The 13,781-nt window shown below is 44.0% G+C and overlaps 2 protein-coding genes across 2 annotated transcripts in view; one reads left to right on the forward strand and one right to left on the reverse strand.

Annotated features, from left to right (window-relative positions):
* LOC103188690 (elongation factor 1-alpha, somatic form-like) overlaps positions 1-4,118 on the forward strand; it is a gene marked incomplete at its 5' end in the record, with an annotated part of 7,906 nt that extends 3,788 nt beyond the window's left edge. The window contains 5 exon segments of the mRNA NM_001292883.1: positions 756-1,052; positions 1,463-1,613; positions 2,233-2,489; positions 3,070-3,304; positions 3,745-4,118. Of these exon segments, the coding sequence (NP_001279812.1) occupies positions 756-1,052; positions 1,463-1,613; positions 2,233-2,489; positions 3,070-3,304; positions 3,745-3,869 (1,065 nt within the window). The 3' untranslated portion in view covers positions 3,870-4,118.
* A 1,827-nt stretch (positions 4,119-5,945) lies between these two features.
* Positions 5,946-13,651, reverse strand: LOC103188692 (kelch-like protein 31). The gene is made up of 3 exons (XM_007908756.2): positions 13,555-13,651; positions 9,491-10,710; positions 5,946-8,471 (listed from the first exon to the last, which is right to left on the reverse strand). Exons 2-3 carry the CDS (start codon positions 10,681-10,683, stop codon positions 7,739-7,741), a joined length of 1,926 nt encoding a protein of 641 aa, XP_007906947.1. The 5' UTR covers positions 10,684-10,710; positions 13,555-13,651; the 3' UTR covers positions 5,946-7,738.
* Positions 13,652-13,781: the final 130 nt, after the last annotated feature.

Below are 13,781 nucleotides of genomic sequence, written 5' to 3' on the forward strand. Positions count from 1 at the left end.
GGTGAGATCTTATGGTTACATTGCTGGTTTCCGGCAGTTTCCTGCGTCCTGTGCCTAAAAGTCCAATGTTTGGGTCATCGGGTCTCTGCCAATGTACAGGAGATTCGCTGAACTGAACGGTTGTGGTTTTTGGTCAAATACAGGGTCTCGGCTATCTCGCTAAACACACCTGTTACACCAGGGAGCGATAGCCAAGTCTAACACTGCAGCTAGCACCAGTACTATGTTAAAAGCCTGTTGCCAGGGCTATCCTGTATGTGTTTGCAGGGTACAGTTGTAAAGCTAGAGAAGGCGAATCGTAAAGAGGTGAAAAAAAATAGAAGAGAGCGAGACTGAGAATTAAAGATAGAGAATGGGTGCGATAGATTGACAGTACGACTCCGTGAGTGGGTGTATACCACTATATATAGTATACATAATACACTCATGCGAACACGCGCACAGTGACTTAAAAAGTCATGATACCATTACAATGTCTCATAAGTCTTAAAGAAATTATGATTTTTTTAAGCTAATAGTGTAGTTATCACGATTTTTTTGGTCACCGTGTGTGTATATATATGTATATATATATGTATATGTACAAGGGTCAATTTGGGGGAATTGCCACAATGGGGGACTTGACCCAATCGGTTTGGGTAATCGGTAAATGATTCCAGGCAAGGAATAGACATGGCAATGTATCGTCGGTGCAGTTTCCCCAATCGTGAAGTGTTGGGGAGAGGTCTCATGATGTTGGTGTTGTGTGTTCCCAGGCTGATTGTGCTGTGCTGATTGTTGCTGCCGGCGTGGGTGAGTTTGAAGCTGGTATCTCCAAGAATGGGCAGACCCGTGAGCATGCTCTGCTGGCCTACACTCTGGGTGTGAAGCAGCTCATTGTGGGCATCAACAAGATGGATTCCACCGAGCCACCCTACAGCCAGAAGCGTTGTGAAGAGATCATGAAGGAAGTCAGCACCTACATCAAGAAGATTGGTTACAACCCCGCAACTGTGGCATTCGTGCCCATCTCGGGCTGGCACGGCGACAACATGCTGGAAGAAAGCGTGAAGGTAACGATTTGTAGAGGTTTCAAAGTCGTGAAATGTGACTTTTTTTACTTTTGTAGAAACTGTCCGGGAAATTGTTTAGATTTTCTTTGGGTGGATAGCGAAGGAGCTGGGACTGTAAAATGATAGGGACAGAAGTACTGGGTTCTGGGGAATAACAAGAACTTGCGTTTATATAGCGCCCTTCACGCTGGGTAGCCTCCCGGAGCGCTTGACAGTAGCGGAGTCTGAAACCGAGCCAAGGGGAGAGGGGAGGTGACCGTAAGCACAGTCAAAAAGGAAGGTCTTTGGGTGGTATTTGAAAGCGTGGTGCGTAGAGGCTTGAAGGCACGGCCACCGATTTATGAAGCTTTCTTCATGCAAACGGTCTGCTTTGTTTGCTTTATATTTATGGATGTGAATGTGATTGACAGATGCCCTGGTTCAAAGGATGGACCGTTGAGAGGAAAGAAGGCAATGCCTCCGGTCTGACACTGCTGACAGCTCTGGATTCCATCCTTCCTCCAAAGCGTCCGACTGACAAACCTCTCCGCCTCCCTCTGCAGGACGTTTACAAAATCGGTGGTAGGTACTCGCCAAAGTGTACTCTCGTTCACGTGGCCTGTCGGTGTGCGTTTGTCTCGGTTGCTGGTGTTTTATTCCTGAGTCGGACGGTTGTGAGTTCAACCATCGCATCAGCACTTTTGAGATACTAGATCAGGCTGACGCTCAGCTCACTCCAACGTGGTTAGTGTTGGGTTAGGATTGCATTGGCCTTTAGTCCCATTGTGCCTCTTCAAGTGGACGTTAAAAGATTTCACGGCACTATTTGAAAAGACTACAAGAGTCTCTTGTTCTCAGTATCCTGGCCAACAATCCTTCCAGGTAAACTAGTTGTTTCGCACAGTCCACAACTGTTTGTGTGGTAACGCTGCACACAGTTTGCCTGCCATATTTAAACTAAATCCCTGTGAAGTGCTTTGAAGCATTTTGATGTGATAAAGGCACAAGGGTTGAATTTCAAACTTGGGCTGAAGTACTTCTAATCCTTGCAATTGATATAGTGCCTTATTACGTCTCAAAGCACTTCACAGAATATAATGTAAAGTGAGTTGACTATTTTGTGGGCAAAATATATTTCACAATATATACTTCTGTGGTATAATGTGTGTAATCTGATGGAGTATTTCCTCTTGTTTGGCAGGTATTGGCACAGTACCCGTCGGCCGTGTTGAGACAGGTGTGCTGAAGCCTGGTATGCTGGTCACCTTCTCCCCTGTCAACCTCACCACTGAGGTGAAGTCTGTGGAGATGCACCATGAGTCCCTGCCCGAGGCCAACCCTGGCGACAACGTAGGCTTCAACGTTAAGAACGTTTCAGTGAAGGAGGTCCGTCGCGGGTACGTGACTGGAGACAAAAACAACGATCCTCCATTGGAAGCTGCTAACTTCACTTCACAGGTAAGGTTAGTCAGGTCTCGACTTATTTTCCATCTCCATACATAAGGTAAAATGTTGCCTTGTCCCAGTGTGGTTCCACGATGTTAACAGCCCCGCCCGGCAGGTTACAGCAACAAATTGCATTTGTATAGCGCCTTTCACGTCAACTGTACTGTCTAATGCTGTCTTCTTTCAGTTGCATATATGGTTAATGAGATTTCTTAAAACTCGCGTCAACATTCCTCATTTCATTGTCGCCGAAAGTATTTTTTTTTGTTTCCGTCATCTTGTGGCCGCTGTTACTGTTCCCAGGTTTTCTTACCTTTCCCCTCATCGCTTGGCTTACCAGTAATGGCTCGCCAATTGGTACTTTGTTCGTTCTGTTCAACTTGCTAACAGTTTTGCTTTCTCAAGCCTTGAATCTTTCCCAACGATTCTCGTCTCCTTCCTGATTCTACCTTGGGAATTCTACCTCTTGTTATACCCAAAAGCTTTTACATTTTCTCTTGAAGCCGATGGCTGTCCTGTGTTTCCCAGTGTTAATGCCGGGGTTTGCTTTCTTGCTGTGTATTAACCAGTGGTTGTACATTGTCGTTTGCAGGTGATCATCCTGAACCACCCAGGGCAGATAGGTCCCGGCTATGCCCCCGTGCTGGATTGTCACACCGCTCACATCGCCTGCAGGTTCCATGAGTTGAAGGAGAAGATCGATCGGCGTTCCGGCAAGAAGCTGGAAGAGTCTCCCAAGTTTCTGAAATCCGGAGATGCCGCCATTGTGGTTCTTATCCCAAACAAAGCCATGTGTGTGGAGAGCTTCTCTGACTACCCACCTCTGGGTAAGTGCTCAGCGATTTGTTTGGTCTCTATATAATTTTTTTTGCGGTGCAGCTACTTTTTTGGTCTGAAACTATCGTTGGATGTAAAAGGAAATGGGTATCATTTACACCTGCCATGAACCCACATCGCCGTGGATGTGATACGGCTTAATGTTCAGTCCATACAGAGTGATGGTGGTGTTGGAGGCTCAGTCCAACACTCATTGGAACCACTCATTGGTTCCTTGATATAAATTGTGACTGATTATGTTTAGCCTAACTGCAGTGCCCTTACCTGCTGAGCTAGTCAGGGATTAACAAAGGGAGCTCAGATTTGAGCAACTATCTTTATTAGCTCAGCTGCTGATGAATTCATTTGGCTCAGGCACCGTGGGAGTGGGGGAATGTTTTTTGACTTACAATGGCACAGAGGAGTGACTCTGCCTGCTCTTGCTCTCCAGGTCGCTTTGCTGTCCGAGACATGAGGCAGACTGTAGCTGTCGGCGTGGTCAAGAGTGTTGAGAAGAAGGCAGCGACTGGTGGAAAGACCACCAAGTCTGCACAAACTAAGGCTGGCAAGAAATGAATATCATCACCGATGGTCTCTGGAGGTCAACATTCCCCATCAAGATGGACAGCACAAACCCCTTTGTTCATTACCAGCCAAGTGTGCTTATTAATGAAGGACTGGCTATTCAGTTTAATGCATCGTAAGAATTTCAGAAGAAAAGAATGGAAAGCGGCAGAGTCTTAAATTCTAAAGATTCTGTCCTTATTAATGCAATGATTGTTGTGACCTGTTTTTCAATTGAATAAAGAACTGTCTATTAGATCCAGAGTATACAAGCTTCCAGTTTTTGGCCTAATTGAGCAAAGACGTGAATTGTACAGGTACATTGTAACGGCTTTACATCATGTCAGGGCAGTCTAGTTTCAGATTTCCCAATCCTTTCAGGGGACAGTTCCACAACATAAAAGCTTATATAAATCTTACACTTTTAAAGTTGCCACTGATTGTACAATTGTTGTACTATATGTGTCAGGAGGATGTCTCAAAAGCATTTTACATAGCTGGTTGGGTGCCGGGGGGGTGCAGAATTGACCAGAAGTGCAGGCTGGCAGAACCAGCTTTAATAGTTGGGGAGGGGGTGGGGTAGCATGTCTTAAGCGTGCCCAATAATGTTGGGGGGGACATGAGTTAAGATGAGGCTGGCTATCGTTGGCCATGTTATTTGTTGTAGTCATCAATGATATATTGGGTAGAATTGAAGGGGAAGGACTGGGTACGGTATCTATGTCACATAGGGTTTGAATCCATAGAACATCAAAATGACTGGCAACATCAAACTGCTGTAGTGGTCCTTCCCTGATGATGAAAGGTCAAACAGTACATCCAGGAAAGAAGGGTCAGTGAGCTGAAGTGCCTGGTACCCACATTGTTGATGACTACTGACTTGGGAAGGGCCAAGGAATCTTTCCACCCATTTGTAAGCCAAAGACCTGAGGGTACGTTGGTCCTAACTGGACATGCAATGGGAAACGTGTCAGACCATGCTTTCTTGTTTTAGCTGATTAAACCAGCAATAGTCCCAACGCACATGTTCTGGCTTCCAAGCCCTTGGCTCCTGTGCCCAATACTTTCTAGAATTAGGTGAGCCGGGTGTTTTCCTCCAGGAAAAGACGCGTACCATCCCAGGTTAGTGGAAAGTTTCCTTGTAAGGCCTGCAGTGATTAGGCAATGTGACTCATTTAAACTACAACATGTATTTATGTAGCGCCCTTCACGCAGGATAGCGTCCTGAAGCACTTGACGGTGTTGGGAGTCTGACAATGAGGGAGTGGGGGGGGGGGGAGGTGACCGTAAGTGAGATCAAAAGGGAGGGTGGGATTTGAAAGTGAGGAGGGAGGGGGAGCAAGGCGGAGGGATTGAGAGAGAGATTTCCAGAATTTCGGGGGCATTAAAAAAAAGAGTGATGCATTGAACACATAAAAATGGCAAACCTGCTGTATTTCACCCTTCCCGTCAGCAGTTTATTTGACTCGGAAAGAGATTTGGCTGAAGAACAAAATTCCTTCGCAGAAGGGAAGGGAAGGGCTGTCATGGCCTTTCAGCGCCAACAGGAGGCCGCAGCACCCAGAATAATCACTTGTCGCTTTCACCTGTTGTTGGCACTTAGAATAGTAATAGTAATAATCCTTGTATTTGACAATAGCGGCTTATCACGTCTCAAAGCGCTTCACAGAATACACTGTAAAGTGAATTGACTATTTTGTGGGTGAAATGCGGCAGCCAATTGCCCACAGCAGCGTCCCCACAAACAGCCGTGGATTGACTGAACCCCCCCAAAAAAAATTTGGAAGGGATTATTACTCCTGGAAAAGCGATCCGCCAAATCGACTAACAACCAAGTTCCCACTTGCTGCCAAGTAAACAGAGGCGTGTGGAGTAAGGAAACGTGCCCGAGCCAGGCTAGGTGGCAGACACGGAACTGTTTAAGCACAGTGATGGGCTCCCGCGTGCGCTAAACACTCGGCTGACCAAACAAAGACGAACGTCGGGGGTAAGTGATTGCTGTTATGTTAAAGGATCAGTGTTAAATGTCACAGCATTTGTGTAAAAGCATTTGCTTGTGAGATGACACAATGCAAGACAAATACTGACTTTTTGTTTTACTATTTATACATTTTATTTTGAAATAATTAGTAATTGGGACTTCATGTCAGTGACCTTTCCAACAAAATGCCAAAATCTCCGCAATGGACGAATGCAATTTGTTAAACCCAACAGTCCTTCTACATTGTACTTTCTCTGTTATCCATAAAACTTCAGTCATTACATTTAGCCATTAGCCGAGGAAACTTTGCCTCTGTTACATAAAGAGTGTGGAGATCAGCGCTCTCGCTCACCTCTTCCAATTTTAGGCAAAGTGGGTGTTGGATAAATCACTAAGCACATACAGGAGTGATGTAGATCTGTAGCCCTATTCCATTTCACCCTCTTATAGACAAATCTTTGCAAAAATTCCTGGAGTTATTTTCCATTGTTCCGTTCCTTCCCTTTTCTCTGTTACCATTCATCTTAACTCCTTAAAGAACCTTTCTCACATCTCGCTATTCAACCGATTCCATCGAATTTACTGTCAATTTAGTAAAACTTCTGATCTTTTCCAGGCAGGTCTCCTTTACATATAAAAAAATGAATTAGCAATTCAGTTACAAGTCGTCGAATTCATTTCCACGATAATTTCTTTCTACGTGTTTTCCTTCGATTTGGAAAATACATTTCGCATCATTTTATGAAATAAATCTCAAGGCAAGCTAAATGCTCGGTTTCAATTTGAGTTTCACATTTTACAGTGAGATATATCAGAAATAACTCACTTTATTTTCCCTCTCGTCAATTGTTTTCCACGACCGAGGGTGTTCATTTGCTTTTTTCTCTTCAACTTGTGTACGATTCCTGGGATTGTTTTAGATTGAACCCAAGTGACTTATTCATTGATAGTGAGTGACAGCAGCTATTTAATCACAGGGCAATCAACAGCCATTCCCTGTCCTCATACATGCACAGCAGAGTCACTAGTTTGCAGTAATCTTATTGGGGAAACATCACAGATTTTAAACATGTTCAATTTGTATTTATTGGCTTGATTTAATGTTCCAAACCATAGTTTGATTTTCATCGAATTAAAGGTGGGGGGGGGGCGGGATTGCCAAGGAAGTATTATCGAATCCCTGACTGTCCAGCGCTTTGGGATGTCCTCCCGACGTGAAAGGCGCTATAAAATGTAATTTGTTGTTGTGAGTGTGTGTGTGTACACTGTAATATACACACACACTGTGTTATAAGCAGCCAATTCACACCACCAATGGGAGAAACTGTATTTAGTTGTATGAATCTATGAAGCTGGCTTAACAGGGGAATTAATAGGGGAGAAATTCTACCTGGGTCTAGATTTATGTAGCATTTTAAAATGTCTAGAGTTGCTTTCTTCGCAGATTCCTAAACACAGCCTGAACTTTGAAACCAGTTTTTTAGAAGTTATTTCATTAACCACAGAAAAACAATTTCTGGGTTAAGACTGATTTGACAATTTTTGAAATTCAGGACGCTGCAAAATAAAGTAAACCTAGAACCAGGTGGGAATTGATGATGGTGAACTGACACATAATAATAATAATAATAATCCTTGCATTTGTCACAGGGCCTTATCACGTCTTCGAGACGTTTCAAAGCGCTTCACGGAATATACCCTAAAGTGCATTGACTGTATATTTTGTGGGTGAAACGTGGCAGCCGATTGCACACAGCAGCGTCCCACAAACAATCGTGGATTGAGTGACCAAATTATTATTATTATTATTATATTGCAGAGCTGTGCTGCTGTTTCAGATTCCTGGACTACCCTTCAGCGCTGGCCATATAAAGGCCTTGTTATCTTCACGCTTCGCTGTTTAGATGCTGACGGGCGCCGATGCCACGGAGCTGGCTCTGGATTCCCGAAGCTTGTTGCTGGGTAACATGATGGTGCAGCAGGAAACGCCGACGGTGGCCTCTGGGAGCTCGTCCTCGTCCGTCCATTCGTTCAGCTCCGGGTTGTAGGTCTGAATGCAACTCTTGTACTTCTTCACGCTCTCGTTCCAGCCCCCGGCCAGATAGACTCTCCCCCCGAGGGTAGTGACCCCGGCCGTGCTGACCCCGATGGGCAGAGGAGCTACGTAGCTCCACTGGCCCGTGTGAGGGTTGTAACTTTCGACCGGTATCACGTCGACCCTCTCGCCATGCGGGCCCAGCTGGCTCCCGCCCATCACGTACGCACGGTCTTCCAGGGTGACTGTACAGTGCCACCCTCGGGGTGTGCTCAGGTTGGCGCATTCCCTCCACGTGTCTATTGCGGGGTCGTAGCTGCACACGGTGCGAGAGTAGCCATTGTTGATGTAACCGCCCGTCGCCAGGATCTTGCCGTCGATCACCGAAGCCGAATGACAGCACCGGGCGATGTCCATGGAAGCTTTCGTCTGCCATTGATTGACGGACGGAATGTAGCACTCCATGGAAGCCAGGGAACCTTCCGCGTTGCGGCCTCCGATGGCAAAGAGAAGCCCGTTGTACACGCACATGCTGAAGTGTGTTCGCTTCTGGAGCAGGCCGGCCAGGTGGAACCAGGTGTTGAAACGAGGGTCGTATCTGAGGAAACACACACACGGCACATGTTGAAAATGACACAGTCGATAACCATGTTGTTTTCTTTATGTTTTAGAATGATTTTAATATAATTCCAGTCTAATACTACATCACGAGCCATTGCTCAAACCTCGACTCTCTCGCTCTGATTCTCATCCAGTTCTTTTTCTGATGTGAAAATTAATTGAGGACAAACTTTGTTTTGGTGTCTCTTGCAGGTGAGAGGAGCCTGGTAATGATCCACACATGTGACAGCACCACTTTAAAAGTGGACTTTTTTTTATCCAGCGCGTTGTTACGGTCTGGAATGCACTGCCTGAAAGGGTGGTGGAAGCAGATTTGATAGCAGCTTTCAACAGGGAACTAGGTAGGTACTTACAAAGGAAGAAATTGCAAAGCTATTGGGTAAGAGCGTGGGAGTGGGACTAGTTGATAGCTCTTTCAAAGAGTCCGCACAGGCACGATGGGCCGAATGTGCTGTAAAATTCTGTGATTCTATGTTCCGTTTAACATACAGACTTCAACATGTCAAAGTTGTTAATGAGATGTATTCCCATGTGGCCCCCACTGTCTCCTTATGAAGAGGCCCAGATCCTATTTGGCTTTATTGTGCCTGAAACTAGATTTCCAAAAGGACAACGACCACACTTTTCCTTTAACACCCGTTAACATTAATGCTTGATTAGTGTTGGTCAACAAGGTTTACCATCACTCCGAGACACTACCCCTTGTGAAGGCGCTTTATAAAGGCAATTTGCGGTTGTTGTTTTAAGTGTCTACACTCCTGGAAGTCGTAATTTCCACACTTTGCAGTGCCTACAAAAAATACACAGTCACTAGACTTTACAGTGAAAGGCATTATATCAAATGCAAGGACTGTTATAATCATCTTGTCTTCTCTCGGTGATGGAATTCATTGAAACCTCCCAAATGTCGGTTAGTCCCCACCAACAAAATACTTTCAGTGCATTTCTACCGTGTTGCAACAGCTGTACACAAAACAAATGCTGCAAATATCTCACCTGCTTAAGTTACTGACAGCATGTTTGGCTTGGTTTCGGGCATCATTTTGATCTTCTCCTCCAGCCACGTACAGAAACCCATCCATCACCACCACACACTGGTTGAAGCTCTTGGCTGGCATTTCTGCCAACTTGTTCCATCCATTCTCGGGGTCTCGGTACAAGATCTCTCTGCTCAAAGCCTTTTCAGTCAAGGCTGGCCGGCCGCCCACTGTTACCAGGACCTTTTGTCCTCCCCTGAGTTTCGTTCTTCTCGACTGCATTGAGTTCTGATGGTAAGGCAGAAGGTGGTAGTTCATAGCATCAACAAGAAGCCTATGGCAGTCTGGATCTTGCATCATCCGTGGGATAGGCTGGACATAACTGACCAAATCATGGGCTGAAATCGTACCGAATCTGATGTTGCTCAACAGATCAGCCGCGTGCTTTACCCTCTTGGTGTCAAACTCCAACCACTTCATGGCCATTTGGAAAGCGGTGAGCTCAGAGGGCAGCTGCAAGCTATCGTCCATCAACAAGTCGTTCATCTGATTGTGGGTCAGTTTCATGAACTGGTCGGTTTCTGCAAACTCCAAGAAGTTCTCGCGGATGAATTTCCTGGCCGATTCTTTGACTTGGTTGAGCCCATAGGTGCCGGCGATGTTCGAGATGTACATGCAGTTTTCCACGTTCATTTCTCGGACGAGGAAGTCGGAGCACATGTTGATCAGAGTGTGCATTTTGAATTGGGTGGCGGTAGCGATGGTGCATCCAATGGTATAAAGAGACAGACTGAGAGTCCCTCTGTAGGCGTAGGTGATAGCAGTGGCCAAGCCTAAAGGAGACACGTCATTGACATCTACACACTTGATGGATGGATCTTTCTTCAACATACTACGGAAATAATCACTACAAGCAGCCATGACTACTTTGTGCACTTCAAAGGATTTGGTTTTGGTGACCAGGTTGAGATCCGACAGGAATCTCTCCTGTCGCATCTTGTTGATCTCCTCCAGGAGGTTGGAGCCATGGCTGGGGTTGGAGACCTCTGTAGCAGTGCATCGGAAGCCATTGGATCCACTGTCGTAGAGAGTGTTAAGGTGGTTCAGGTGATCGATGTCAATGGTTTTCTCATCAATGTTAACGATGTTTATGTTGGCTAATTCATTCTTATCGCTTTTGTTTTTCCTTGAACTTTTCTTCTTGGGTGCCATTGATGTGGTCTGTTAGCAAATGCTAATCTAAAGATAAACAACATAATTTTGTGAGTCTCAATAGTCATGCTCCACCATAACACATTTAGCAGTCGATAAAGTAAGCCACAACCTTGATTGTTCTCAATTCATACCCCTCTATAATCTATTTTCTTGCTTATATTAGATACCTAATGTTCTAATTAACTTCTAATTTCACCACATTATTTATCTAAAATATCCGTTGAAACCGTACAAAGACCCGCGTTTAAAACACCACAAATCTGCTCCTGAACTTAGCAAAGTTTTGTTTTGATAATTAAAAGAAACCCGATTGCAAGATGTCTTTTCCCAGTCACGGTCGAGGTATTGATGGCTCAGCCTCAGCTGCTGTTTCTGCTATTAAAAGATTTCTATTTTGAGATGAAGTACGCCTCTCTCTCTGATAGGAGAACAATGTACACCTGCTTTGTACATATTAGCTTTTACGACAATGAGGGCTGACTGTTTTTTTTAGACGTTTTGGAAAACCCCAGTACAATTATAGTCAATAGTTTTAGAATATTATAGTGAGCAGGAACATGAATGGCTCCAAGAAATAAGAATAATAAATCAATGACACATTACAATCTTTGTAATAATAATAATCCTTGCATTTCTTACAGCGCCTTATCACGTCTTTGAGACGTCTTAAAGCGCTTCACAGAATATACTGTAAAGTGAATTGGCTGTATATTTTGTGGGTGAAATAATCTTAACTTATCAAATCTTCAAAGGTGCTACAGAGCACTGGATGGATGGTTAAATCCTGGAACAGTCGATGGGTGTCAGTGGGAGGTAAATAGCTGCTCTGCTGGATGGATCTCAGCAGTTTAACACTAAACCTAACTACACAGGAATTCCCGCAAGGTACTGAGATAGATTTCCAGCAGGTGAAAGACTCACACACTGAAGTTATCTTCCACTTGCCAGTAGATGTTCTTAAGCACTAGGGTTCATTGGCCACCCGCTTTTATGGACCCAATTGCATTGTAATCTGTATTTTTGAGAGACTGTTCAAGAATTCGAAGAATTAGGGAATCAGACAGCTACTTACAAAGGAAGAATTTGCAGGGCTACAGGGTAAGTAAGAGTGGAGCAGTAGGATTAGTTGGTAGCTCTTTCAAAGAGCCAGCACAGGTACGATGGGCCGAATGGCCTCCTTCTATGCTTCTATGCAATGTGGGTTAGCAGACACTCAGGAGTTACAGATCTCATTAGATTAGATCAATAGGAAAAGGCTGTGTCTCCCAAATTGGAATATTCTGCTTTGGTTGGTGATTTGCGAGATTAAAATAGGCTATTGAAAATATAGCAGGGAGGATTTCATTACTCGCTAACCTATAAATATTCACATGTTGGAAGCGGATTAGACGGAAAGAGAAGCAGTATTAAAAGCAAATGCAGATCCTGAGCAAAGATATTAATAAAACATTGCTTTCAGCAATTGGCAGCTCTCACACCCACAATTGCTGTCTGTCAGTAACAAAACGTGTATTAATAATAATATGTAATCGACCTGGTCATTTGCAATTATTGGCTAAAACGAACGAGGAGTTTTCCTACTCAACTGTGGAAACCGTCAGATTTAGCACCAGCTTTTTTTAAAAAAATTAAATATTAAATGCACAAAGTAGAAAGAGATTTTCCAGCAAAGGCCCAGTTTTACTGGCGGAACCAGATATGAGACATAAAGTATCTAGCCTTGATATGGGTCTTGATCGTGACAGACTTTTTAAAAAATTATTATTCAAATTTTTGTAAATTTAAATAATTTGCTAATAAGGTTCAACGTCCATCTGCAAAACTAATAGTAATCCTTGCATTTGATACAGTCTTTATTTATTACGTCTTTGAGACGTCTCAAAGACGCTTCACAGGATACACTGTAAAGTGTAGTGACTGTGTGTTTTGTGGGTGAAACGTGGCAGCCAATTATTTTAATAATAGAAGACATGACCATTTGGTAAGTCTAAACTTTTTGGTGGATTGTGTCCTTCGCTAGTCGAGGCAGAGCAGAAAAACACAACTGCGCAATGAAAATGGGATGGTGTGAGGTTCCCCGGCGGGGGGGAGGGTTCAGGAGTCAGGTTTAGGCTCTCAGCTGCTGAGATGCATATCTGTCCCAGGTCAGAAATAGAAACAAGGAATGTAAAAGCTGTTCAGGCTGTTATCCAAGAGCTTTGTGCTTGTGTTAAGAAGTAGACTTTCCCCACAGAAAGCCAGATCCACCTTCAACTAAAACCTTAAGTTACCATTTTCTAACCGTGTGTCAGAGTTTTCTGAGTTCATTCCTTTCCCTTTTCCAGCTCAGGCCAGTGTTTCCAAAGCCAAGCACCCAAGTCAGGCAGTTGTTTGCCTGACACCAGATTATATATATCAGACCCTCAAAGCCAAGTGTCCTGCGGTAACAATCTCTTCCCCCAAAACATGAAACACTTTATTTACTGCAAGAATCTCTGTGAATCTGACTCCCTGATCGTCGACCAGAAACTAGTACTCTCAGACACTTTATCATCCAAATGTGTCACGGAATTAAACAGTGGGTAATAAATAACATTGTGAGGAAAGTTATGTAACTTTTTCAAACTGCAAATGAGCTGCCCGTTTGGCCCACAAAATACAAATTCACTACACTTTACTTTACAGTATATTCTACAAAGCGCTTTGAGACATCTCGAAGACGTGGTAAGCTGCTCTATCAATTGCAAGGATTATTATTATTACTATAAACCCAATGAATTTTTTTGGGGGAAAAGTATGTTTTATTTCAATATCATAATAATAAAGAATATGATTAAAGTGAACGCAACTGCTCTTTCTAACACAAACGCGAGATGGTGAGAGTTTTACCTTAGGTGGTGGCACTTGTTCAGGGGAGACTTCGGGTTTGGAGGTGAGGCTCTGAGCAGCAGCGAGACACTGAGGGTTTAGTGTTACTTAACATTGACCAAAGCCACACACACATTGCAGCTGACGGTTTCCTGAAGGACACAGCTGGGGTATTGTGGGGCTTGTAGGCGGTTTGTAATGAAATCTATAATATAATATAACCCTTGCATTTGATTTTGCACCTTAGC

Source organism: Callorhinchus milii, unplaced genomic scaffold (assembly GCF_018977255.1).
Source record: "Callorhinchus milii isolate IMCB2004 unplaced genomic scaffold, IMCB_Cmil_1.0 Scaffold10, whole genome shotgun sequence".
NCBI lineage: Eukaryota > Metazoa > Chordata > Chondrichthyes > Chimaeriformes > Callorhinchidae > Callorhinchus > Callorhinchus milii.